At 43.1% G+C, this 17,938-nt stretch overlaps 1 protein-coding gene across 1 annotated transcript in view; it reads left to right on the plus strand.

The window, feature by feature from the left end:
* Nucleotides 1–17,938, plus strand: part of cux2b (cut-like homeobox 2b) — a 186,704-nt gene that overhangs the window by 113,247 nt on the left and 55,519 nt on the right. Inside the window, exon 4 of the mRNA XM_062998879.1 lies at nt 15,258–15,336. Within this exon, the coding sequence (XP_062854949.1) occupies nt 15,258–15,336 (79 nt within the window). The remainder of the gene's footprint in view (nt 1–15,257; nt 15,337–17,938) is intronic.

The following is a 17,938-nucleotide window of genomic DNA, read 5'->3' on the forward strand; positions in this document are numbered from 1 at the left end:
CACCACCACCATGTCAGTGTCACTGCAGTGTTGAGAACCATCCACCACCTAAATAATACCTGCTCTGTAGTGGTCCTGGGGGGTCCTGAACACTGAAGAACAGGGTGAAAGCAGGCTAAAGAAGTATGTAGAGAAACAGATGGACTATAGTCAGTAATTGTAGAACTACAAAGTGCTTCTACTGTATATGGTAAGTGGAGCTGAGAAAATGGACAGCGAGTGTAGAAACAAGGAGGTGGCCAGAACTGTAACCATATTGCACATCTTTATAATGTTCATCTTTAACATGTGTAATCATGGCACACATGTGGTTGTTTTTTTTACTCTTTTACTTTTTTTTTAGTGTATCAGCATTTCTCAGGTTCTGATTGGTTGAGACTGCTCTGATGCCGTTGGAGTGTGTGTTCTCCTCTCCCCTCTGTCATGTGTAGTCTGGGAGCTACTCGTTCATCAGAATTTTTTTTGGTCTGAGCGGACGCTCTGTTGGCACGATGTCCTGTTACAGTGAAACAAAGGCAGCGTTGACACTGGTAATTAATTAGGCTATTATGCCTTCTGCAATGATAATTGCTTGGTTGGAAAGTCACCAGCTCTGTGAGAAAGAGATGAGAGTGTGGTGCCAGGCCAGATTCATCCATCACCGTGCAGAGCCCTGTGTTTCTCTCTTCATCCCTTCAACCCAGATTAGTACCAGCAGCGTTTTTAACAATGGATGACGACTGTAGTGTGATACACATCGTTACACGGTACAAGGGCTTGTGGCTGCTCGCCCTTGTTCTTGAAGGGCAGGTCCCATCATAACAGATCTTGTGCAGTCCGCTTTAACAAATTTCTATTTATTACAAAATACACTATATTGCCAAAAGTATTCGCTCGTCTGCCTTCACACACATATGAGCTTGAGTGACATCCCATTCTTAATCCATAGGGTTTAATATGATGTCGGCCCACCCTTTACAGCTATAACAGCTTCAACTCTTCTGGGAAGGCTTTCCACAAGGTTTAGGAGTGTGTTTATGGGAATGTTTGACCATTCAGAAGCGCATTTGTGAGGTCAGACGCTAATGTTGGACGAGAAGGCCTGGCTCGCAGTCTCCGCTGTATTTCATCCCAAAGGTATTCTATCGGGTTGAGGTCAGGACTCAAGTCAAGTTCTTCCACACCAAGAATCATCAGTGTTTTGCAAATTTGCACATGGCACTTCTGCACTAATCACACCAGCACAACAATAATGTATATATTGTATATTATCTGCTACACGTATATACTCTATTTATTGTCATTCTTTTAGCCACTATAGTCACCTTTCATAACTTTGCAATTATATACTAGTCTATACACTGGACTGTTTACTGTTCTTAATATTTACATTTACATTTTCAGCATTTAGCAGACGCATTTAGCAGATGCTTACAGTACTGTGACAGTATATTGTCTAAGCAATTGAGGGTTAAGGGCCTTGCTCAAGGGCCAAAAGGTGGCAACCTGGCAGTAGTGGGTCTTGAACCAGTGACTTTTTGATTACTTTTTGATTACTAGTCCAGTACTTTAACCACTAGGCTGCCATAATATGTCTCTTAATTTTTACTTATCTGGTCACTACTGCGCTTTAACTGTATTATATGTAAATAATCTCTATCTTGCACTTCTTGTTAGATGCTACTGCGTTTCGTTGGCTCTGTACTTGTACTCTGCACAATGACAATAAAGTTGAATCTAATCTAATCTAATCATCCATGTCTTTATGGACCTGTTGTGCAAGCCCACCGTTGATGACGCATCCTTGGCTTTCAAAAATTGGTGAAAACATCGATTGGCTGTTGTTCATAGGGTTAGGGACAAGCCGGATCATGGGTCCACATAACTGGCTCAATTACGACCCCTGCTGGCTGATTGATGGCACCTGCACAGGGCTGAGGAATAATGCTGATCAGGGTGTGGCTCTCCGTGCGTAGTGCTGATTTGTATATATGAACTCGACTCGTGCAGGTGAAAAATGCAGTCTGTACTGAGCACGTGTCGGAGGGGGCGTGTGTCAGTTGAGAAACGTCCTCAGTCAGCGGTGGAGGGTTGAATCAGTGTCAGATGTGATTAGGGTAATTGGACATGACTAGATTAGGGGAGAAAATCGGGGGGAAAAGTGTGGAAAAATAGAAAAAAAAAAAAAATTGAAATCTCTCTGGTTGGTTCTCTAAAAAATGCCAAGGCTCTAAGAAGCCTGAATGAAACCAGTTCAAGAACCAGAGTTCTTTTGGTTGAAACAAACTAACAAAGGATCTAAATCTGGTCTTGTCTTTTCTGTACTTTTTTTTCTCTCTCACATTTTCCTCTCTCACATCCTGTCCTTTGTTTTGTGGTGACTTTGAGGGCATAAGGATGTAGGATCAGACAAAGGTTTTGTGAGGGTTCAGACTGGCTCTAGAGACCTGGGTAAGAGGCTTTGAGCGGTATTGGGAACAAAGTTGTGTCGAGAAGTGTGGATCTGGTAACATTTTGATCAGGATTTAATGTCTCAGTGTAGAATCTATAGATATAGAGGACCTGAGGACTGAGAGTGAAGTCATTTGGCAATTGTAACTACCATTTATAGACAGTAAATGTAAATGTGAATTAAAAAGGCTTGTAAGTATGTATGTGCCCTGTGTTTCTGAGAGAGGCTTCTGACCGTTATAAGAAAGAAAGATATCCTTTATTTGTCATATATACATATACAGATGTACAGTACAATGAAATTCTTTCTTCGCATATCCCAGCTGGTGTTGGAAGCTGGGGTCAGAGCGCAGGGTCAGCCAACTTACGGCGCCCCTGGAGCAGACAGGGTTAAGGGCCTTGCTCAAGGACCCAACAGTGGCTACATAGCAGAGCTTGGATTTGAACCGCCAATCTTCCGGTTGATAGCCCAAAGCCCTACCCACTAGGCTACCACAGGCCCAAAGACCTGAAGAAGTGAATTGCTGGGGTGCTCAGTGTCCCCCTGAGTACATGGTTCATAAACAAAGCTGTTTTTTGTTCATTGGGCCTTCTAAACACATAATGTGGATTTACATGGACAAAAGTATAGACACCCTTTTAATTTTTTAATGTATGTGTTTCACCCACAGCGATTGCTCACAGGTGTAATAAATGAATAATACTATGGAAATGAAATGCTTCAGACTTTCCAACAGTATAGGGAAGGCCCTTTTCTGTTTCAGCAGACTGTCCAGTCTATAAGGTCTATAAAGACATGAAGAAAATCTCGGTTTAAAGAAACTCCAGTGTCCTGCACAGAGCCCTGACCTCAGCCCCAGTGAAGAGCTTTGGAATGAACTGGAACATCAGCTGGGTCTTTCTTGACCAACATCAGTGCCCAGCCACACAAATGCTATTTTGACTGAATGAGCACAGATTCTCACAGACATACTTCAAAGTCGCAACCCTTTTTCACATATATGCATTCTCAGCTCTGGTGTGCTAGCAGAATTTTCCGCTGCGCCACCTGGGCACCTAAGACCACGTGTTTTCGAAATAAAATGTCCAACAGGCTCTCTTTGATGGACTGTCAACCTGTCTGGGGTGTTTCCTACCAGTTGGTCAATGAATCAAACCCAGAGTGACCCTGACCAGGATAAAATGGTGGTTAATAGATGATGAATGAATGAGTAAATGTCCAGCAAGCTTATGGGCAGGTGTCCAAATACATTTGGCCATATAGGAATAATAAACCAAAATAGAAGCCCTGGCAATAATTTAGCAGTTACTTTTAACTAAAAGCTTGCTAATAAACATACATTTTCTGTTTATATTATTAAGTAAAAGTGAAAGAACAAGATACAGAATAGTGGCATTGCATGCCGGTGAAAGACCGAACTGGATTGAGCAGTCCAGTATCGTGACTTAAGGGCGAAACTGGTTTGCCAGACAGAGAAAGTGAGAGGGAGAAACCGTAATATATAGAAAAACTTCCACCTGGAGTGAAATAACCTGAAGTGATTGTCTGACATGTACTTACTAATGCTCTTATTTATTTCTTGCATTAAAAAAATCCTTTGGTTCTAACAGGGTTTTAGCAGATTTGTATTCTTGGACTGTTGTTTACTTAAACTAGAGTAAGGTAATGTTCAGTTTGGAAGCATTTTTGGAAGTCACTCTGGATAAGAGCACCTGCTAAATGCCGAAAAAAGTGACACATTAATCATCTGCACCTCCATGCCCCCTCTGCTGGCCAAAATGGTAATGCAGAAGAACACGACTCATAACATGGCTCACAGCCGAAGTCCTTCAGCAGATGAGCCTCGTTACATAAATAACAAGGGGCGGCACGGTGGCTTCGTGGGTAGGACTGTCACCTCACAGCAAGAAGGTCCTGGGTTCAATCCCCAGGTGGGGCGGTCCGGGTCCTTTCTGAGTTTGTATGTTCTCCCCGTGTCTGCTCCGGTTTCCTCCCACAGTCCAAAAACATGCAAGTGAGGTGAATTGGAGATACAAAATTGTCCATGACTGTGTTTGACATTAAAACTTGTGCACTGGTGAATCATGGGTAATGAGTAACTACCGTTCCTGTCATGAATGTAATCAAAGTGTAAAACATGACGTTAAAATCCTAATAAACAAACAAACATAAATAACAAAACAATTGGTTTTGTAGTTTTTTCTCACTTTATTATCGTTAATACAACAATCATTTCACAGCCAGTCGTTTTAAAGCCGAACTGTCTACAGACCTGACACAGCACACCTCAGTGTGAGTGCCGGCGCTAAAAAAAACGCTATAACTGCATAATCACCAGTTGTAGTAATTATAATTGATGAGTGCATAATTGCTAATTGCTAGTCTTTTTGGAGCCTTTCTGTCTTCATCTCTCACTCTCACTGTTGCTTTATGTCTTCAGTTTCTCTCTCTCTCTCTTTCTCCACTCGTTCTACCTCTTTATTGTGTTTACCATGTTTTTAACACACCTCCCTAATCAAGATGCCACAATGGATTTTTTTTTCTTCATTCCTCACTTTCCTGGTACAATCTGGTCATAATTCTCTTCCCCAGTCTCTCTCTCTCTCTCTCTCTCACCCCATCTCCCTCTCTCTCTCTCTCACCCCCGTCTCTCTCTCTCTCTCACCCCCGTCTCTCTCTCTCTCTTAACTATACCCTGACGCTCACACTTGCCTCTCATGAACTCACTCGAGCTATTCTTGTTAACTGAACTAAATGAAGAATAGGATGAGATCTTTAGCACTTTTCATTTTCACCCGTTTGATTTCTCCGCTAATTGGAAATTAAAGGAAATGACTGCTGAGCGTGTTTTATGTAAAACTAATTATTCCTTTTCACCTCTGTGAAATGTGTCATGTGCCAGCCGTTGGCGCTGTCAGGAGTCACGGGTGCTAAAAAGTCATCGGGCTTTTGAAGCCAGATTTAGCAGGCAGAAGAATCGATAATGCTCCGTGTACTTTTGCTAACAAAACAAAGAGTTTCTATTATGTGTGTGAACAACTTTAAATGAACCTGTTCCTATCGTCCGTCCAGCCTTACTGATCCGGACCGAAATGTCCTGGCAATCTTTCGACCTGTGGTGGGAAATACCTACATATTCATCAATGAGCAGTTGCTGCTGCATTGTACAAATGACGTCTGTGGAAGTGTGTCCTTCCTGTAGCTATTTATAGACTGGCTCACTGTAATTTATTAGGATTTCTGTGGGTGGGTGTAATACTTTATTGGATAGATAAAAGTTAGCAAAGATACTATAAAGTCTAGTGATACACTATATTGCCAAATATATTCACTCACCTATCCAAATCATTGAATTCAGGTTTTTCGATCACTTCCATGGCCACAGGTGTATAAAACCAAGCACCTCGGCATGCAGAATGCTTCTACACACATTAATGAAAGAATGGGTCGCTCTCAGGAGCTCAGTGAATTCCAGCGTGGTACCGTGAAAGTCCAGTTGTGATATTTCCTCACTACTAAATATTCCACAGTCAACTGTCAGTGGTATTATAACAAAGTGGAAGCAATTGGGAACTCAGCCACGAAGTGTTAGGCCACGTAAAATGACAGAGTGGGGTCAGCGGATGATGAGGCGCATAGTGCACAGAGGTCGCCAACTTTCTGCAGAGTCAATCGCTACAGACCTCCAAACTTCATGTGGCCTTCAGATTAGCTCAAGAACAGTGTGTAGAGAGCTTCATGGAATGGGTTTCCATGGCCGAGCAGCTGCATCCAAGCCTTACATCACCAAGCGCAATACAAAGCGTCGGATGCAGTGGTGTAAAACACGCCACCACTGGACTCTAGAGCAGTGGAGACGTGTTCTCTGGAGTGACAAATCACGCTTCTCCGTCTGGCAATTTGATGGACGAGTCTGGGTTTGGCGGTCGCCAGGAGAACGGTGCCTGTCTGACTGCATTGTGCCGAGTGTAAAGTTTGGTGGAGGGGGGATTATGGTGTGGGGTTGTTTTTCAGGAGTTGGGTTCGGCCTCTTAGTTCCAGTGAAAGGAACTCTTAATGCTTCAGCATACCAAGAGATTTTGGACAATTTCATGCTCCCAACTTTGTGGGAACAGTTTGGGGATGGCCCCTTCCTGTTCCAACATGACTGCACACCAGTGCACAAAGCAAGGTCCTGACCTCAATCCCATAGAACACCTTTGGGATGAATTAGAGCAAAGACTGTGAGCCAGGCCTTCTCGTCCAACATCAGTGTCTGACCTCACAAATGCGCTTCTGGAAGAATGGTCATAAATTCCCATAAACACACTCCTAAACCTTGTGGAAAGCCTTTCCAGAAGAGTTGAAGCTGTTATAGCTGCAAAGGGTGGGCCGACATCATATTAAACGCTTTGGATTAGGAATGGGAGTCACTCAAGTTCACATGCGTGTGAAGGCAGACGAGCAAATACTTTTGGCAATATAGTGTATTTTTGCTCTGAACCTCAGTTACACACTGCTTGTCCTTTTCAATGAAAACCTGGACTTGTTTTAGCTTGATGTTGATGACTTATCGTCTGTAACTGAAGAGTTTTAATGTGATGAGCGTACTTGGAAAGGAATCTGCATAGGAACTGTGTGTGTGTATGATTGATGTCTGGTCTGCCGGACTCCAGACAGGTTAATGGTGAAGTTATGGAGGAAATCTTTATGTACTCTTGTTAGAAGATGATAAAGGAGCGTGAGTGATTGATGTCAATGTAAAACTGTTAGAAAGTAACCACACATGTGCTGGGTTGGTAAAATACTTTTTAAAATGCATTTTCCCCCTTTTCTCCTTAATTTAGCGTGGCCAATCCACTGCTGGGGACCTTCAGGCATCCAAGGGGGGTGTATATATGTCTGACACACAATCCCTCAGACGTGTGCGTAGTCCACTTCTGTACAGGCGCTCTGGGCAACCAGGGTCCTTACACAGCGTTGATAACCCCACCTACTTAGTCTATTCTTTCCCATTGCCCAGTTGACCGTAGCAAAGCTGAGATTTGAACGGGAGCTCAGAATCTCTGCGCTGGTGTGCTAGTAGATTATACCGCTGCGCTACCTGGGCGCCCTTGGTAAAATACTTATGTAGTGTGTGGTGTTCATGAGGGTCATGCCCATTGTGTCAGCAAACTTAGTCCACTAGTCTGCATGCTTTAATATGGACCAGTGAGTCAAAACATTAGGACCACTTACCTGATATGGTGTCAAAACACCTCAGGCCCACGCGGACTTCTTTACTTTGTACTTGAACATTTCAAGTTGGAGCGTCCTACAGCGCATCCTGGTGGTGACTCTTCTGCGGGTAAAGATTCACACATGTTCAGTTGTCCACATGGTCTTGTAGAAAAGAGGATTCCTGTGTGCCCATTGTAGATGTTAATGATAGTGGACAGGAGCTAGCATGGGCAATTTGACTGGCCTGGGACGACACAGCAACATATGACAACTCTGGTTATAACTGGAGTCCAAGAGGATTTTGGCAATGTGGCTTAAATGTGGCCTAGCTGACCGGAATCATTATTGTTCATCAAAGATTATTTAATATAATTATAAAGGAAAACTAAATGAATATAAAATATTTTGATCAAAAAAGATTTATCATAAATGTATTCTCAGCTTGCACAACCATGTGATTGTGTACTATTGGTTCAACATTTAATATATCCCTGATCCTGATGTGCACAGTTGTTAAATACATGTAATATTTTAGGGGAAGGAGGGGGGCACTGGGGAAAGGGTTGTGTGTGTGTGGTGGGTGGGGAGGTCACAGCTTAACTTGGCCTAACTTTTCTCTTTATATAGCGCCTCTGGTTATAAATGAGTCCAGTAATATAATTAGGTTCTAATACGGTTGTGAGTTATTTAAATATAATTATAGAAAAAAATGAATTATTATATAAATTGAGGCGGTTTGGATTTTCCTGATAATTTACTAATAATTATAAGAAAAATAAAACGGTTAAATTTGAGAGCTAAATTCAGTTGAACGTGGACTTTTGGTGGATAAATTGGTGCTCTTAATGATGGTAGCTGCTGCTGCATTATAATAATTACAGTGATCAGACAGACGGAGGTGCTGACTCGCTGTAGCGCTCCGTCTCTTGACGTTTGCATCACGCACCCTTGGCGGCCCTGGTGCTGATGTAGCAGGTGAACGTGATGTCCTGAAAACATCAAATGTATGACTTTGCGAGCATTTTTGGAATTGCAGGCTGAAAATTGGTCAGTTGTAGGCTAGTGGTTAAGGTACTGGACTAGTAATCAAAAGGTCTTTGGTTCAAGCCCCACCAATGCCAGGTTGCCACTGTTGGGCCCTTGAGCAAGGCCCTTAACCCTCAATTGCTTAGACTATATACTGTCACAGTACTGTAAGTCGCTTTGGATAAAAGCGTCAGCTAAATGCCACATGCATGTCTAAAATTATGTGGACACGTGACTATGAGCTTGCTGGACATCGCACGATGGGCATTAGTGCCCAGGTGGCACAGCGGGACATTCCGCTAGCACACCAGCACCGAGATTCTGAACTCCTCCGTTGCCACCGGTCGGCAACGCCTTTATATAGTGCCTCTGGTTATAAATGAGTCCAATAATATAATTAGGTTCTAATACGGTTGTGAGTTATTTAAATATAATTATAGAAAAATATCAATTATTATAGAAAGTGATTCAGTTTGGATTTTACTAATAATTTACTAATACTCATGGTTAAATGTGAGAGCTAAATTTACTTGAACGTGGACTTTTGGTGGATAAATTGGTGCTCTTAATGATGGTAGCTGCTGCTGCATTATAATAATTACAGTGATCAGACAGATGGAGGTGCTGACTCGCTGTAACGCTCGTCTCTCGACGTTTGCATCACGCACCCGTGCTCACACACGTCTACGGAGCTCGTTTTCGTTCCTGGCGTGTGGCGGCCCTGATGCTGATGTTGCAGGTGAACGGAGGGAAAGTGATAGACGGAGAGAGCAGAACTGAAAAAGCCGGAGAAAGGCGATTGCTTTCAGACGGGGAGAGAAGGAGACTATTGTATCTGTATCGATCGCTCCAGTGCCTCTCCATTTTAACATGAACTCCATGAAGCAGCAGTGAGCCCGAGTATCGGCAGGCTCTTATCTTTAAAATATTTCAGCGAGCGTGATGCCGGCGATATTGAGCTCCAGGGACAACAGCTTCTTACTGTAAATCTACCCCCCACACACACATCACCCCCCTCTCTGCTCTCTTCCTATAGTTCTAATCATATCACATTTCTCTGTTAGCTCTTAACGTTTATGGAGAAATTAAAACCTCAACCCTGTTTCCCATTAAGCAGTTTTGGGATTAATTGGAAGGTTGGTTGTGAGCCAGGGCAAGAAAGTCCAACACTTCACAAATGGGCACAAATTCCCACACTCACACTACATAAGTTGTACAATCAATTCCCAAAAGGGGGGTGGAAACGTCATTTTAATGCCTATCGTTTTTTTCTATTTTATTTATGTATTTTCTTCCAATTTAGCGTAGGGGATCCCTGATTGCAGTCAAGGTGGGTATATTGCTGCTCACGCCTCCCCGACCCACCTTCAGCCCTTAGCGGAACCCTTTTCACCCATGCACTCTGCACAGGCGCCTCTATATGCCAATCAGGGTCCTTACACAGTGTATTGAAGACCACACCCACATAGTCCGGACATCCCGCCCTAGCAGAAACGTGTCTAGACAGCTAGGAGTTCAGAATCTCGGCACTGGTGTGCTAGCTGAATATCACACTGCACCACCTGGTCACTTATGCATATCGTTTTAATTGCGATGTCCAACAAGCTCATAGTCACGTGTACATTTAATTTTCTACATGCATGTGGCATTTAGCTGACGCTTTTATCCAAAGCGACTTACAGTACTGTGACAGTATATAGTCTAAGCATTTGAGGGTTAAGGGCCTTGTTTAAGGACCCAACAGTGGCAACCTGGCATTGGTAGCGCTTGAACCAGCGACCTTTCAATTACTAGTTCAGTACCTTAACCACTAGGCTACAACTGACCAATTTCCAGCCTGCAAGCCCAAAAATGCTCACAGACTATAAATGATCAAAGTCGTACATTTGATGTAAAAATAACGTTTGCTAATAAATACTCAATAAATACGTCAGACTCAGGGCATGGACGATAGTCTGAGTACTTGGGGACAGTGTTTTTTCAAACCAGGCAGCACAATTACATCTTACTAGTGGGTGGAGCTTTGGGCTGTCAGTCAGAAGATTGTAGATTCAAATCCAGGCTCTGCTATGCAGCCACTGTTGGGCCCTTGAGCAAGGCCCTTAACCCTGTCTGCTCCAGGGGTGCCGTACAACGCCTGACCCTATGCTCTGTCCCCAGCTTACTGGGATATGCAGAAAAAGAATTGTATTGTCCTGTACATGTATAAATGTATATATGATAAATAAAGTCATTTTTTATCTTCTTTTTTCTGCCCTGCCTGTGAGGCAGCACAAAGATGCTTTCTGGCTGTGAAATGAGTGACAGGACCATATTCTGTGCTTTTGAACACTCTCCTGCCCACGTCTCTGCAGGCACAGGTGCCCTCTCCATGGGGCCAGGTGGCGGTGCATTCTGCTCGGCCGCTCTCCCCTAACCGAGCTGTAATTGGTTTGAGGCCCCCGCTGAGCACTGGGTATCAGGGTTGCAGGGATGGAGGGAGTGAACCTGCAGACGTGCTGACCCCGCTGATCTGAGCTTTAGATCCCAGCGCTCCGTCTCTGACCACATTTCTATTCATGATTTAAAGCTGGAATGCAATAACACTTATATTTAGGCCACGTGTGTGTGTGTGTGTGTGTGTGTTAGGTTGGATGTTGAACGGTGGAAGTGCTGAGTTTTAAAACTTGCTTGAAAAGGGCACCAATTCATTTACAAACACTCACTCACACACACACACATACTCACACACACACTCACTCGCTCACACACACACACACACTCACTCACTCACTCACTTTTACTTACACACACACACACACACACTCACTCACTAACTTATACTTACTAACACTCACTCAAACTCAAACTCAAACTCAAAAGAAGCTTTATTGGCATGACAAATAAGGACATTCGTATTGCCAAAGCAAGTTACATGGAAATATAAAAATAAAAATAAGAAAAAACAAAAATATACAGAACAGTTACATGTGCAAAAAATATTATAAAATAGAATAAAATATTAATAAAAACAGTGCAAAAATAATAACAATAAAAATTATAATATTTACATTAATGAGGTAGAAAAACGATCAGTTTGTGTGCGCATGTGTGTGTGTGTGTGTGTGTGTGTATGTGTGTGTATGTGTGTATGTATGAGACATGGTCACCCACTGTCCCTCACCTGGTGGCAGGTGTGAGTATAGAGTGCTGCTAGTGTGCAGCTCTCTCTGTGCTCCCCCAGTAGGTGGGGCAGTTTGTCGGGGTCTGGGAGGGAGGTAAAGTTGGGGATGATGTTATTAAATTTAGGGAAGAATTGGGAGCGGACGTGGTGGTACTTGGTACACTGGGTGAGGAAGTGCAGCTCCATCTCTACTGTACTGAGAGTGCAGTGCTGACACAACCTCTCCTCCCAGGGCAGCCAGGACCGGGTGTGTCGCCCCGTCTCCACGGCCAGGTCATGTGCGCTCAGTCTGTACCTCGTCAGGGTGTTTCTTAATTTAGGGTCGGATACTGTGCTCAGATAATCTGCTGCACTGTAGTGTCTGTTTAGGGCCAAATAACAAATAACAACAAATAATAAATAACTGCATTTTACTTTGAGTTTTAGTTTCAGTTTCCCAATAATTCAGATATTTAGTTCACACACATGCTCACTCACTCACACTCACTCAATTACTCACCCACTCCCACAAACACACTTACACTCATTCACCCACTCACTCACCCACCCACTCAAACTTTCTCTCAATTACCCACTCACACGCACACTTTCTTACTCACTCAAACTTTCACTCACACACTCACACACACACACACTCACTAACTTATACTCACTCACACACGCTCACTTACTAGCTTATACTCACTCACTCACTCACCCACCCACTCAAACGTTCTCTTAATTACCCACTCACACACACACTTTCTCACTTACTCAAACTTTCACTCACTCACTCACTCACTCACACTTACACTCGCTCACTAACTTTCTCACTCACTCACTCATTCACTCCCACACACACACACAGACACACACACACACACACTCACTAACTTATACTCACTCACTCACATTTACTCACACACTCAAACTCAAAAGAAGCTTTATTGGCATGACAAATAAGGACATTCGTATTGCCAAAGCAAGTTACAGAGAAATATTAAAAATAACAATAAGAAAGAACAAATATATACAAAAAAATATAAAATAGAATAAATATTAATAAAAACAGTGCAAAATAGTAACAATAAAAATTATAATATTTACAATAATGAGGTAGAAAAACGATCAGTTTGTGTGCGCGTGTGTGTGTGTGTATGTGTGTATGAGACATGGTCACCCACTGTCCCTCACCTGGTGGCAGGTGTGAGTATAGAGTGCTGCTAGTGTGCAGCTCTCTTTGTGCTCCCCCAGTGTGTTAGTGGTGTGTCTGTGTGTGTTAGTGGTGTGTCTGTGTGTGTTAGTGGTGTGTCTGTGTGTGTTTTTAGAGTGTCTGTGTGTGTTAGTGGTGTGTCTGTGTGTGTTATTAGAGTGTCTGTGTGTGTTAGTGGTGTATCTGTGTGTGTTAGTGGTGTGTCTGTGTGTGTTATTAGAGTGTCTGTGTGTGTTAGTGGTGTATCTCTGTGTGTTAGTGGTGTGTCTGTGTGTGTTAGTGGTGTGTCTGTGTGTGTTATTAGAGTGTCTGTGTGTGTTAGTGGTGTATCTGTGTGTGTTAGTGGTGTGTCTGTGTGTGTTATTAGAGTGTCTGTGTGTGTTAGTGGTGTATCTCTGTGTGTTAGTGGTGTGTCTGTGTGTGTTAGTGGTGTGTCTGTGTGTGTTATTAGAGTGTCTGTGTGTGTTAGTGGTGTATCTGTGTGTGTTAGTGGTGTATCTGTGTGTGTTAGTGGTGTATTTGTGTGTGTTATTAGAGTGTCTGTGTGTGTTAGTGGTGTATCTGTGTGTGTTATTAGAGTGTCTGTGTGTGTTAGTGGTGTATCTGTGTGTGTTATTAGAGTGTCTGTGTGTGTTAGTGGTGTATCGGTGCAGTGACTCAGGACCAGTTGGATGAGGGGACTGGTATGTTTGCTCAGCTCTTGGTGTTTCAGGGCTTTATAATGATAAGATTGGGGGTCGCTCTCTTTTAGATTGTTAAAGAAATTTATTGCTCTTCTCTGTATGTTGATAATTAGTGGAAATCGGCCTAATTCTGCCCTGCACGCATTGTTTGTTATGTGTCTGTGCACCTTTAGGATGGTTTTACAGAACTCTGTGTGCGGGGTCTCTAATGGATGTTTGTCCCAATTACGGAATTGATGGTGTGTAAGCGAACCCCAAACTTCACTGCCATATAGAGCAATCGGTTCAATTATTGACTCAAAAATTTTAAGCCAGATTCGAACTGGAATTTCCACGAATGATACTCACTCACTCACTCACACACACACACACACACACACACACACACACACACACACACACACACACACACACACACTTACACTCACTCACTAACTTATACTCACTCACTCACTCACTCTCACACACACACACACGCTCGCTCACTAACTTTCTCACTCACTCCCACACACACAGCCATTTAGCTGATATCCTATATTTTTGGATGATGTAAGAGAGAAAACAAGAGAGAAAACACACACACTCAGACCTACATCCAAAAGACAGACAGTAATTGGAGGCAAGGATCAAACCCCAGCAACCGAGGATCTATGTTGCTGTGCATCACACACACTACCAGCTGTGCCACTGTTTCACCATAAATGGCTTCTCCAGTTTAAAAATCTAGTTGTATCTAATTACCATGGTTATATCTCTCCTCTACTGCTGCAGACCCCACCCTGACCGAGGAGGGTCGTTCCTAAAACATGCTTCCTCCGACACAGCTCCTACTCAGCTGACATGTGGACTCGGGTTCACACGGGGATCTGAATCGTGTACAGAGAGTCACGCACTGCTCTCTGTTGTTCCCCGTCTCTGTGCCAGTGCCATCAATCAGCCAGCAGAGGTTGTAACTGCAGCAGAGATGAGGAATCCCTCCGGCCCTTCCACCCGTCAGACATTAGCCAATCATGTCTGTATGTAGAGTCTAGTCGGCCAGTAGCAGAGCTGATCGCTGATCTCCCTAGCGTAATTTGTTTGAATGTGATTATTTATAAACTCTACTGCATGCTTTGTTAGCCCCCTTTCATGCTGTTCTTCAAATGGTCAGGACTCTCCCAGGACCACTACAGAGCAGGTATTATTTAGATGGTGGATCATTCTCAGTACTGCAGTGACACTGACATGGTGGTGGTGTGTTAGTGTGTGTTGTGCTGGTATGAGTGCTTTTTCACTTGTATCTTATAAAGCAGGGTTTTGAACCCACATGAACCCACATTTTGTTCATATTTTTTATGACCCAGGCAACACAAACAACACATCTTACTGGTCCCACTGTGGTTTACAAGATGTAACATAAAGCCTCCACAAGTGGGCATTCATGCACAGGTTTATATGCTTGTTGAAATTCTTTTTTTTAATTATTATTATTTCTCTCTGTGACCCATTTCTTTGGCTCGTGACCCTTGAAAAAATCCTGTTATAAAGACTGACAGACTTATTGTATCTGTGTTTGTGTTACAGGTTGTTGCTTTGATTCAGCGCAGTAAGGAGGCCGAGTCTGCGTTCCTGGGTCTCTACAAACAGCTGATTGAAGCCCCGGGTGAGTCACGCAGTCATGCAGCTGCACATGCGCACACACACACGCACAAACAGAGTCGACTCAGATCGATATCCATTCTCATACTCTGATACCGAGGACGACGCTGGAGTTCCAACGTTACACATCCTGTTTACACCTGAACGTTCATTGTGACGTGTTTCGGATCTAATCCAGACAGATTAGACAGATCAGATCTCACTGGTGTATCATGTGGTAATATGCAAATCAGCTTTTTACCTGACCACTATATAACTGCCCTCTGTAGGTGTCATGAAAGGTGTGCCCGAAAACTTAGTGAGCTGCCTACTGCCTACATTCAAACCTACGGGCTGAGGTGGCACAACCCGCTAGCACACCAGCTAATGTCTGCCTCCGTGTAACGAAAGCGGTTAAACTGTCCCTCATGAGCCCAAATTTGTAAATACACTGATCAGACATAACATTAAAACCCACCTCCTTGTTTCTACAATCACTGTCCATTTTATCATCTCCACTTACCATATAAGAGCACTTTGTAGTTCTACAATTACTGACTGTAGTCCATCTGTTACTCTGCATACTTTGTTAGCTCCCTTTCATGCTGTTCTTCAATGGTCAGGACCCCCACAGGACCACCACAGAGCAGGTATTATTTAGGTGGTGGATCATTCTCAGCACTGCAGTGACACTGACATGGTGGTGGTGTGTTAGTGTGTGTTGTGCTGGTATGAGAGGATCAGACACAGCAGCGCTGCTGGAGTTTTTAAATACCATGTCCACTCATCTATTGCTGCTGTTTGAGTTGGTCATCTTCTAGACCTTCATCTGTGGTCAAAGGACGCTGCCCACAGGACGCTGTTGGCTGGATATTTTTGGTTGGTGGACTATTCTCAGTCCAGCAGTGACAGTGAGTTGTCTAAAAACTCCATCAGCGCTGCTGTGTCTGATCCACTCATACCAGCACAACACTCACTAACACACCACCACCATGTCAGTGTCACTGCAGTGCTGAGAATGATCCAACACCTAAATAATACCTGCTCTATAGTGGTCTTGTGGGGGTCCTGACCATTGAAGAACAGGGTGAAAGGGGGCTAAAAAAGCATGCAGAGAAACAGACAGACTACAGTCAGTAATTGTAGAACTACAAAGTGCTTCTATATTGTTTATTGTTTGATGTAAAGCGACCTTGGGTATCTTGAAAGGCGCTATATAAATTGAAAGTATTATTATTATTATTATTATATGGTAAGTGGAGCTGATAAAATGGACAGTGAGTGTAGAAACAAGGAGGTGGTTTGAATGTTATGGTTGATCGGTGTATAATGACAATAGTCTATCTTATCTATTTTATCTTCAAAGACATTTTGATGTAAAATGACCCTCTGACTGTGGAATACTCACAAATAAAAGAGTAAAACTTTAAACCCTTCACCGGATGTAACATTTCCAACTCGGACTTGTCTTGATTGCACTGGACTAATTAAAGCCCAACTGAGGGATGTAGAGACCTCCATCTGATGAGATCACTGGGGAACGAGAATCAAAGTGAGTGTGAAGGCGTACTCTGTGTGTGTGTGTGTGTGTGTGTGTGTGTGTATGTGTGTGTGTGTGTGTGTTTGCATAAAGACTGAAGTAAGATAAAAAGAGAAGGTGATAACAGAGGGCAGGACGGTCCACCGTCATCCTTTATACCCTCCATCCATCTTTTAATCATGTCCATGATACGTTTGACCACTGCCACAATGATGTGACATCGGGTCTGTGTGAAACCGAGTGATCTCTCTACACAGACGCATTTTAAATCATCCTACACTCCTGAGAAGAGGGCACGTCTAAATACTTCGATTCTTAAAATGCTCCTACTGAGGCGCCTTAACTCTGAGTGATAATCTAACTGGATAATGAGGGTGCGTCCGACGCTTCCTTAGCAGTGAGGCAATCCCAGCATTCAGTGCGGCACAACTTTTCTCACAAAAAATGACAAATATGGCAGGCAAATGTGGAGCAACCAACAGAGTTCTTTTCACATGTAAATAAATTACAGTTGATTTTTAATTAATATAAAGGTGCACAAGTGTCATTTATTTGCAAATTCAGGCTCATCAGGGACAGTTTAACTGTTTTCGAAGGGAGATGTTAGCTGGCATGCTAGCGGGTTTGAATGGCCTGAGGCTAACTGTGTTAGTAATCTCGGTCTAAGCAGTGTGTCTAAATAACCTGCCTTATAAGTTCAATGTCTTATTATAATCCTCTCTACTGAGGCAGCTGCCCAGGTAGGCAGTAGGCAGCAAGGCAGCTCACTAGGTTTTCAGACAGACCCAATGTCTGACTCTCAAAAGTCTTCCCGATGTTTCGCCTTATTCTAAACTGTTCTTCAGAGAAGTGACCCTTTTTGAAGACGGTTCAGCTTTCTGACCTGTATCTCCAATCACAGTTACTGCAATAACAGGAAAGAGTAAGAACACATTCTGCTGTGTATGTGGCCTCAACAAAAGGCTTTTCTTATGATGTTTAGATGAAACGAGGCTCTCTTCCTGGCTTCATGAACAACACACAATCAAGGGCCGGCTTTATCATTTGTTATAGTGTTCGATTTAAAAAGGTGAGACAAATAAAGACA

Source organism: Trichomycterus rosablanca, chromosome 7 (assembly GCF_030014385.1).
Source record: "Trichomycterus rosablanca isolate fTriRos1 chromosome 7, fTriRos1.hap1, whole genome shotgun sequence".
Classification (NCBI taxonomy): domain Eukaryota; kingdom Metazoa; phylum Chordata; class Actinopteri; order Siluriformes; family Trichomycteridae; genus Trichomycterus; species Trichomycterus rosablanca.